General features: G+C 28.7%; 1 protein-coding gene across 2 annotated transcripts; it reads right to left on the bottom strand.

Annotated features, from left to right (window-relative positions):
* Window positions 1–2,373: 2,373 nt before the first annotated feature.
* LOC130797033 (protein RETICULATA-RELATED 3, chloroplastic-like) lies at window positions 2,374–5,353 on the bottom strand. 2 transcript variants are annotated; one of them, XM_057659502.1, is made up of 2 exons: window positions 3,877–5,353; window positions 2,374–2,997 (listed from the first exon to the last, which is right to left on the bottom strand). In XM_057659502.1, the coding sequence occupies exon 1, from the start codon at window positions 5,108–5,110 to the stop codon at window positions 3,884–3,886; it is 1,227 nt and encodes a 408-aa protein (XP_057515485.1). In that variant the 5' UTR covers window positions 5,111–5,353; the 3' UTR covers window positions 2,374–2,997; window positions 3,877–3,883. The 2 variants fall into 2 exon arrangements, with proteins under 2 accessions (XP_057515485.1, XP_057515486.1); XM_057659503.1 differs by having other exon boundaries at window positions 2,374–2,880.
* Window positions 5,354–10,629: the final 5,276 nt, after the last annotated feature.

Here is a 10,629-nt window from a genome sequence, read left to right as displayed (position 1 = left end):
ATACGTTATTCTAACGTAACTCTTGTTGTTCTTTTTTTTTTTTGCCTATTTCCATATTCACTCATTTACTCATATATTAAATCTATTTATTTATCTAGTTATTTATTCTATTTGTGCTAGTGGTCTAGCTTGTTTTGTAAGATGAAAACTTGCGGGTTTAATGTCACTCATTCTCTCTCGTTGTATGCATCTATTTATTTTGGAGTATGATTGACCGCAAGTCTCTTGACCTATATCTTTATAGAGGCCATGGGTATGACATGTCTGTTATCCTCCTCCACTCGAGCCCTAATATTGACCGAGACACTGAGTTGATTTGATGACTAAGACTATCACAGTGGCTAAATAAATGATTAGTTGCTAGTCTGGGTCACGGGCCCCAGTTTATTTACTGGACCAGATAACTGATTTTAGTGGGCTGGACCACTTGATAGAGATTGCATGTGTTTATTTAATTGGAGCTATTGGGATAGACCACTAATGGTGATTGGTGACCACATGTGATGATTGACAACAATCTATTTTTATCTAGGTGCTCTCTTGAGAAGCCATTTCTTATAAAGACGGCTCTTAAAAACCCAATTCAAATCTAATTTATGTTAATTTTTTTTAAAAAAAACTAACACGCGCGTGAAGTAGAATGTGAAAAGTCACATAATATATTTGGGGTTATAACAACATTTATTTTGGGTTATATATTTGGTGTTATACCTGCATATATATTTGGGGTTATAACATAATTTATTTGGGGTTATAACATAATATATTTAAAGTTATAACAAAATATATATATTTGAGGTTATAGCATAATATATATGGGGTTATAACAACATATATTTGTGGTTATAATATAATATATTTAGGGTTGTAACATAATATATTTAGAATTCTAACAATATATATTGAGATTATAATATAATATATATGGGGTTATAATAACATATATTTGGGGTTGTAATATAATATATTTGATGTTATAAAAATACAATACCCTCAAAACAAACCATTATATACCCAACTACATAATTTAAAAACCCCCAAATACATAATGCTATAACCACAAATACAGACCATTATATACTAAAATATATAATGTTATAATTCTAAACACAAACCATTATCTACCCACTATATAATGTTATAACCTTAAACACAATTCATTATATATCCAAATATATAATACTAGAACCCCAAACACATAATGTTATTTCCACAAATATATATCGTTATAATCCCATATATATTATTATAACTTTATAACCTCAAATAAATAAATAAATATATATATATATATATATATATATATATATATATATATATATTGTTATAACTTCAAATATATTATGTTATAACCCCAAATATATTATGCGACTTTTCACATTTTATTTCACACGTGCACGTCAGTTCTTTTTTTAAATTAACATAAATTAGATTTGGGCTTGGCTTTTGAGAGCCGTCTTTACAAAAGACGGTCTCAAATAAGAATTAGTGATTTTTATTAAAAAAAAAAAAAACAATTTCTCAAACAAAGAAATTGTTAAAATTTTGAAAGTGTGCTAATGATTTTATTTATTAATACTAATGTATGTTTATCTCTAGTCTTGAAAGGAGATTTTAAACAAGACATTAATGTGTACAATGTTAACAATTTACTTAAAAATAAAGTCCTTGAAATTCAAGACTCACTTTAAGACTATTATGAGCATTTTTTATAAACAAAGTCCTTGAAGTTTGAGTCTTGATATTCATATTGTATATAAGACATCATTTTTTCACTTCACCAATGCCAGTCTTGTGTCGTGTGTAAGATTTATTACCAGAATAGCATTGTTGACACTTCAAATTGTTCACAAGAGTATTACCGTTCTTTTAAGTTTTTTCACTTTGAGTTTTTCATACATATTAAGAAAAAGAGAATCTTTGGTTGTAGTGAGTATTATTTTAATTAAATAGTAGTGTGAAGTAATAAATGTATTGAAAGTATGAGAGAGAAAATAATTATAAATAAAAAAAGGAGTACATTAAAAGAAAAGGGGTTTTAAAGGGTAAAAATGGGATAAAAACTTTTTAAAAATAAAAAGTATTCTAAAATAAAAGAACTTATGAAACTACCCGTTATAGTAAGGTGAAAGAACTTAAAAGAACGGAGGAAGTAATAAATAAAGCGGATAATATCCTTATACTCAAACTTCAGTTTTCAAATTAAATAAATTATGAGAACATAAACTCAATTTACATATATATACCCTAAGTTTGAACTGAATTCAAGGATAAAGTTTGCAAATCTACACAATCACACCGTAATTAATTTTCACTATCCTAGTGACAACATCGGCCTATATAAACCAAAACAAAATAACGTGAGATCGCTAATAATGATAAATCGACCTATATAAACCAAAACAATTATGAATTATTTTACCCCAACTATACAACTAAAAGTTACCAATATTGGAGTTTGATGAGCAATTGAGCACCATGGTGTCACAAACATAACAAAATTGAAAATTACAAGGGTAAACATCCTTGTAGGTACTTTAATCAAAAGTCCTCTACATAAAGACAAAACTTCATTAAAATTGTACTACTAGCCATTAGTACAATAAAAAGTTAGTCCGCTGCACAAAGCATCCTCGTAGAAAAAGAGTGATGGCCTTACAAAAAAGCATCCTCATAGAGCGAGCGTACGAGAGTAACGGACAATCCGCTGCGAAAATAGCCCGCTACACAAAGCATCCTCGTAATAACCCACTACATAAAGCATCCTCGTAGAGTCAACATAAAGCTTCCACGTAGAGCGAGGGTAGTCCCACAACCACAACAAGCCACTAGGGTACGTTATTATTCATTTGTTTTATTTTATTCTAACGCACAATCTACCTACAAAACCAACCAAAACTCCCCTTCAATTCATAATCATACACGTACTAAGAACCAAATCCTTAGCATATCTTGTATGAGATCGTCTCACGGTATGATGAATAATAGTAAAATAACCTAAAAACAAGAAGCTCATAAGTTAAAAGTTTTATTATGGCAAATTCTTTATTAAAATCGTCTCATCGTGAAACGGCTTAATATGAGTTGACCCAACATAAAAGAGTTTTTTACTCAATAATTAATTTTTTTATGGAAATTACACATGGTAGTATCGAACTTTCCTGAAATGCAGTGGTAGCAATTTTGTAAGATTTTTTCACATGGTAGCATCCGATTTATGTCTTATCAAAATCCCGTAGCATTTCCCGTTAAATTCTTGTCAATTTCAGTCTAATTCACCATTTTGACGATTTTAGCCTTATTAAGCGTTGATTGTTGCTTTTTATAATTTGCCCTAAATAATTTTTTATGCCCTCAAACGTTTAATTCAATGTAAACAAAATGCTATAATTTGAAACATTCTTACAAAAGTGCCACCACACAAGTTTCGTAAAAGTGTTCAATGTTACCATGTGAAATTTCCCAATTTTTTTAAAAAAAGATATTAATTAAACTGATTGTATGAACCTAAATACAAGGTATGTCTCAATGTGAGATTATCTCATAAAGAATTTGTGGATCCTTAATTGCAAACAATTCATAAAAAAAATTAAAATTTTGTTAATTTTCATGCAATAATATTGATTTAGGTGGTTTTTTCTTGGAATAATACTAATTTTAATTTATTACTAAATTATTAATTTTTTTTATCATAAAATCTATTTAGTATTATTCACGATTAATAAAAAATTGGTATTATCATACAAAAATAAGCAAAAAAAAATGTATTATTTCTGGTAATTTAAAAAAAATGAATGGATGATCATTAACAACCTTACCAAGATTCAACCAACAACAAATAAAAATAATGATCAATAATCATCATTCATCACTAACCTTCATTTCAAGTCGACTGATTAACCAACTTCTCCTTCTCATCCTCCATTCTAACAACCACCTCCGTCTCCGCCTCTGTCTCCACCGCCTTCTCGGGTTCAACACTCTGAGAACCCGTAAATCGAGCCAACATCACAAAAGTCATTCCACCAAGAACATTATTCAAACACCTTAATACCACCACTGATGACTTAAACACCATTGGTGATGTGGCTTTAGCAAGAAAATATTCAATCCCATTCAAAGTTTGGTACCTTAAATTACTACTCAAACCCATATGAGTAGCCCAAGTTACAGCATTCAACAATGTCGGAGGTGGTTTATTGGGAGTTTCAAAACCCGGATCCATTTTCTTCCTCATGCTAATCAGCCCGTTTGAGATAGCAGTACCAACCAATCCAGCAGCAAGTCCAACAGCAGCAAATAATGCTCCTTTGTAGACAAACGTTCCACAACGAGCCATAAGCCCGAATGATCCGGGTTCAAACATATGGCCTTGCGGGCAACCCGCAAAAATGGAAGGAAGTGAAGTGGAAGCCATGGATGCAGTTGGCGCTAAAAGATACATAAGAACAAAATTGAGAATAGATCCAACAACTAAGGTAGAGAAAACAAAATCGAGTTCGTTTAATCCGAAATTAGGTCTTGATGCCATATCACCGATTACACATGATGTAACTCCAACTAATTCTTCCATCAACACTTTGAACGGAAATTGTGGATCCGCTGAAACCCTAGATTTCCATCCTTTGATAAATATTCCGATTAACCCTAGATTCTCCCACAACGATGAATTCCCATCGTTTTTATCGGAATTTGATGATGAATCTTCGCCATCGCTACCTCCTCCCCCGCCACTGTTTCCACCAATGTATCCAGCGCCACCACCACCATTGGAGGAGAAGCAAAGCTTAAGATTGTGATTAAAAGTGGAATTTAATTTCAAATCGAGATTTTGAATTGAAGGGAAAGAAACTGAATTGGATATAGTAAATCGATTGGGTGAAAGAGGATGGAATCGAAGTTGATTAGCATGTGGATAACGAATATGGATGGCCATTGAAGATGCCATTGATGAAGGTTTGAAGAGGGTTGTCAATGGCGGAAAGTTAGCGGCGAAATTAGGTTTTAGGTGAGGAGGGAGATAATTTGAAGCGAAAAGTGTATAAGTAGATGTTTTAATAAAAATCAAATAATTTTTTTTTATTGTTTTATTTCTTTTTAGGAAAAGCATAAAGTATTGAAGAGAATATACTATTAAGATATGATTAATAAAATTCTTTCAAAAAAAATATGATTAATAAAAAGTAAAATAAGAAAAAAATAAAGAATTAGATGCTATAGTAGTGAAAGATGTAGAGGAAATTTGGACACTTATAACAGGAATCATGAATTTGAATATTTGGTATTTGATATTAATAATGGGTTGTGTTAAAAAAAATGAGTAATAAATAAAAATTTTGGTGGTAGGTGTTAGGTGAATAATTGAATGCTCCAACAAATAAAAAACTACTTTCTTGTTTGTACATATCCCGATCTAAATTTAAAAATTAAATAATTTTAATTGTGAGTTTTTAAAAAGTTGATATTAAGAAAATATAAATTGAGATGAATCTATCAAAATCTTATATAAATATGATTTTTAATATATATCAATGAGAAATCATGATCAAAGTTTAACACTAAAATTCGTAAATTCTATTTGAAAAGAATATATGAAAACGAAGGGAGTGCATTGATAATCGACATGGTATACTATATACACATCAAATGATAAATATACTTGAATTGAATTGTTTGATTATATACTAATTCTAATACAAGACGATTTTACAGTGAGATAACTTCTATTAAATTGACACCATCTATACTTAGGAGATGTTTGGTAAATGAGAACGAGAATTGTGAGATTTATATGTGAGACCTGAGATGAGATTAAGAATGATACTTAAAGAAAAAATGTCTTATGTCTTTGTATGGCAAAATTTGAGAAAGAAAAATAAATGAATTAAAAATAGTTATAATATTGCGAATTTACCCTTGCTTATATCTTTGTCCCTTGTATTTCTTCAATGGCAAAATGTCATTTCTTACAAATTCAAGTCTGACCATGATGTTCTTCTATCCCTAGGACATAAAATGGTAGGAATGGTAGAGTTGAGACTTGAAAGTTAATGCTCATTTCCCATAAATAAATATGCTATTTTATTAATCTAAGTCTCAACCCAATTTCCTCTAAATAAGCACCCCTTTACAACATTAAATTGATCAATTATACTTTTAAAGTAATCACTTATAATATTAAAGTGAACATTTATAAATTTAAAATGATTACTTTATAACCTTGAGGTGACCACATACAAATACAATTTAAAAGTGACCACTTATAAATTATAACCTTAAAAACCATTTACAATCTTAAAGTACTAATGATCACCTTAAGGCTTAAAGTAGTCATTATAATCTTAAAAAGACTAATTAGAACCTTAAAATAATCAGTTATAACCCTAATTTAAAGTAATTAACCATAAAATATAAAAGATAATTTGCTATAATTTAATTATAGATAAATTCTAAAATTTAATAACCATAGGTAGAATATAATGTATCATACATCATACTAAAAAGCTTAAAAAAATTTCAAATGTCACAATTAAAGAGTTTACCAAATAAAACTCATTTATTGCCTTATTCTCCAGAAAAATTACATGACATTTGATTTTAACTAATATCTTTACCATTAAAGTATTTTTGACTAGGATTTACTTATAGTCAAATTAAGTAAATTAGATAATATAACATACATCATAATATATTATTGACAATTTTCAAAATTATAGAGTTAATTTATACATATAACTGTCAAAATTGAGCGTTTCTACTGCATAATATTTCTGGTTTTATTTTTTAATAACATATGTGTGGAGGGCTTTAGGAGAAGAGGGCATTCGTTGGTTGACTAACCTCTTTAATATTATTTTGAGGACACATAAGATGCCAGAAAAATGGAGGAATAACACGCTAATACCTCTTTTTAAAAACAAAAGCGATGCGCAAGTATGCGGGAACTATAGAGGTATCAAACTTCTAAGCCACACAATAAAATTTTGGGAAAGAGTGATAGAGAGGAGAATTAGACAGGAAACGGTGATTAGAGAGAACTAATTCGGTTTTATGTCAGGAAGGTCAACCATTGAGACAATTTATGTTTTGAGGAGACTGATGGAGAAATTTAGGGAGCGAAAGAAAGATCTACATATGGTGTTCATTGACTTGGAGAAAGCGTATGCTAGCATACCACGACGTGTCATTTGGGATAGCCTCAAGGCTAGAGGTATTTCTTCAATGTACATTGAGGCTATACGAGATACGTATGACATAGTTTCGACTAACATCCAAACACCGGTGGGGATAACAGAGCCTTTTTCGGTTAAAGTTGGACTACAGCAGGAATCGGCTTTAAGCCCTTTCATTTTTACTGTCATTATGGAAGAGATTTCTAAATTTATTTGGGAGATAGAGTAACAGACTCAAAATTCTTAATCATAATCTTCCGATTAATTATTCCGAATTTTCAATTCAAATCTCTAATCCTTTGGTTATCCATTTCAAACCATCTTTAATTCCTAAACCTTTTCCGATTTTGTAATTTCTTTCAAATATTAAACTTGAAAAAAAATATTATTTTGTTTAAAATCTTTTTATAAGTACTAAAATATTATTTTTATTATTTTATAGTACGAAAAGAAAAATTTTATTATTATATTCACGGTTTTGTAAAACGTTACGTTTTAAGTTTCTTCCTTAACCTAACATTACTGCTTATTATTTTAACCTTATAACTTTGATTTAATTATTTTATATATAAAAATGAGTCGTATTTTTATTTTTAACTTTAAGTATAGTTTAAGCAAAATTTTCTAAGTAAACTACTTATTTTTATTATCAAATTTACCCATTATTTTAAAGTATATTTACTTGTACATACTAGAAAAAAAATTTGATAAACCAAAATCCTTTCTATAGTAACCCATGATGTTCATCACTTACACAAGTTATTATCATTTCCTTACACAAGCTAATCTTCTTCTACACTCTGAACTCATACATATTGACTTGCACACTCTAACTCTTACACATTCACTTACACACTTTAAATCACTTACACAAGTTAACTCTCTTCTATACTCCTAAAATACTTTTTCATATAATCTAATGAACTACAAAGTTGTCTAAACCCATTATAAATATCCCCCTTAGCCATGCCACCATCATTAAAACTTTCTAACATTTTTTCTTATATTTTCACTTCATTTAAATCTTACTACCTTAATAAAACCTTTATTATTAGTTGAAGAAATTCAAGAAGATGGAGCTTAGAACACTCTATATTTAGCTAAATCATCATCATTATGGAGCATTATTGGGTTATTACTTTGGGTACTTAATGTATTATTATTTTGGGAGTTTGGATTAATTATCTTTGAAGCATTATTATCTATCTTGGAGGGTCTTATTTCTTATTATTTTCCTAATTAGTACTTAGTACTAATCCTTGGTGTTTAGTATGGTATAACTTCTTACCCTACTCTTTTTGTGGAATTTTACATTATATTTACTTTATAATATGCAAAGTATGAAATATGTTGATATGTTTTAGTAGGAAGTTAGTTTAACGAAATTATAATCAAGATTATATTAAGTATGTGTACGCTAAAAGTATTTTTAGTATGTTAATTTAATAATCTTTCAACAAATTTAGGAAGTTAGGTGCAAAATTATATTCTAGTGATATTAAGTATGATTATATTAAGAATATTGTTATTATAATTTATTTTGAGATTTAAGTTTATCCTTAAAGTTATAGTAAATTTCTATGTTATTGCATAAAGTTTTTATTTTTGTAAGTGGTTATGTTAATTATTTAAATCTAGGATTTAGTATGATAAATTAAATTAAGTCGTTCTTTTTATGTGAAAAGGGCTCAAAACACTCAGGCCATTCGACCACTATCATATAATAAAAAAAAAAGAGTTTGATTTACTATTTTAAATTATTACAACTATTTTTGTAATAATAATAAGATAACAATTCAAAAAGATATTTTTGAGAAATTTTTATAATTTATTAAATATTGAAGTGTTTTTCTTGAATACATGAGATTTCATAATAAAAGTAACTTTTAATCACTATTTAGTACAAAATATTTTATTTGCTAACTATTTGACCAAAATTTATGTAAAATGATGTAAAAGTATTTTTAGTAAACTTGCCGCTCAAACTATGTGTGATATATTGATTTTATGAAATTACAAGTTTTACTTGTTTTATAATTAGAAATATTGAATTTTGTGAAAATTATAAGTTTGACTTGTTTTTTAAACTAGAAATATTGATTTTTGTGAAATTATAAGTTTTATTTGTTTTACAACTAGAACGTTGATTTTTGCAAACCTAATAAGTTTACTTATTTTTCTAAACTTGAAATATTGATTTTTGGTGAACTTGTAGAATTTTGAAAACTTATTCAAATGATGCAATTTTAACTTGAATCTTAATTAGAATATTTGATTTTTTTTTGAAGAGAATAAAGTTTTATTTATTATAAAGTTGAAAATGTTGATTTTGGGAACTTATTTAAAGAGAGATAGATTTTAGTAGCTACTTGTGGAAAATATTAATTTGGAGACTGTTGATAGAATATTAAGTTATTAGTGTGAATTTAGCGAACTATATTAAAAATAAAGTTAAAAATAAAATTTAATGTGTAAAAACTTAATAATGAATGTATAAAGACATAAAGGTTAATTTTACGTTATGATTTAGAATTTTATTAAATAAAAGAGGTTATCATTTAAGTTGATCAAAGTCAAAGTCAATGTCAAATTGTAGTAATAAAAATGTGATGTACTTGTGTGAATGAATATTGATTCAATGACCCTGATAATAAGGTAATGTCGAACCATGGACCGGCATGTAAAATCTCGACGCCCGTGTTGGCCGGCACGTAAAATGCGGTGTAAGACAGGAGGTTAGCTACCTATCCTGTAGAGCTCGAGCATAAATTGTATTAGAGGGGTGACGACTCCCACCACAGTTAAGGTTTAGGAATACGGTCCTCACCTAACCAGACCCTTACATATATCAGGTTTCATATTGATGTGCTTGTTGATCAGTGATAAACTTGATTAGAGTTGATGCTATGATGCATGGTACGGTTATGAGTATTAACCAAATGAACTTACTTAAGTGTTAAGATTTATCGAATTGTATAAGTGGGGGTAACGTACTTCTGTCAGGATTGAGAATGGTATCTTAATGACTTAAAAGTATGGAACAGAAAAAAATATGGTAAAAGTATACGGTGATGTTTATTAATTATAAGTTTGTACTTAAATTATTATTTTGTAAATGTAGCGTATAATTTTCGTATTTTGAGCTGGATAGGAAGTTATGCTCGGCATTAAGCGCTGATCTATTCAATCGGCTGTCATCCGTATCATGGATGGCAGCATTTTGCAGGATTTAGTTTAGGCTCCGATCCAGACCGCAGCAATTACTATTTATCGAGAACTTAGATGCTTTTTGTATCTTTATTGATGACTTGATGATGATGTATTTTTTTTCATTTTTAGCAAACAATATTTCTTATCAGATATAATATTTACTTCTGTTTTAAATAGTTTTAGTTTTTATGATTTAAAGTTTTTAACAGTTCGGCATTTTGAGACTTCCACAATATTCTTGTATTAA

The sequence above is a fragment of the Amaranthus tricolor genome, chromosome 12 (genome assembly GCF_026212465.1).
Source record: "Amaranthus tricolor cultivar Red isolate AtriRed21 chromosome 12, ASM2621246v1, whole genome shotgun sequence".
Lineage (NCBI taxonomy): Eukaryota > Viridiplantae > Streptophyta > Magnoliopsida > Caryophyllales > Amaranthaceae > Amaranthus > Amaranthus tricolor.
This window is presented reverse-complemented; position numbering and strand designations above follow the sequence as displayed.

What these genes read in the sequence shown, in the direction of transcription:
- LOC130797033 (XM_057659502.1), bottom strand. Translation starts at nt 5,110, where the DNA reads ATGCTTTTCCTAAAAAGAAATAAAACAATAAAAAAAAATTATTTGATT.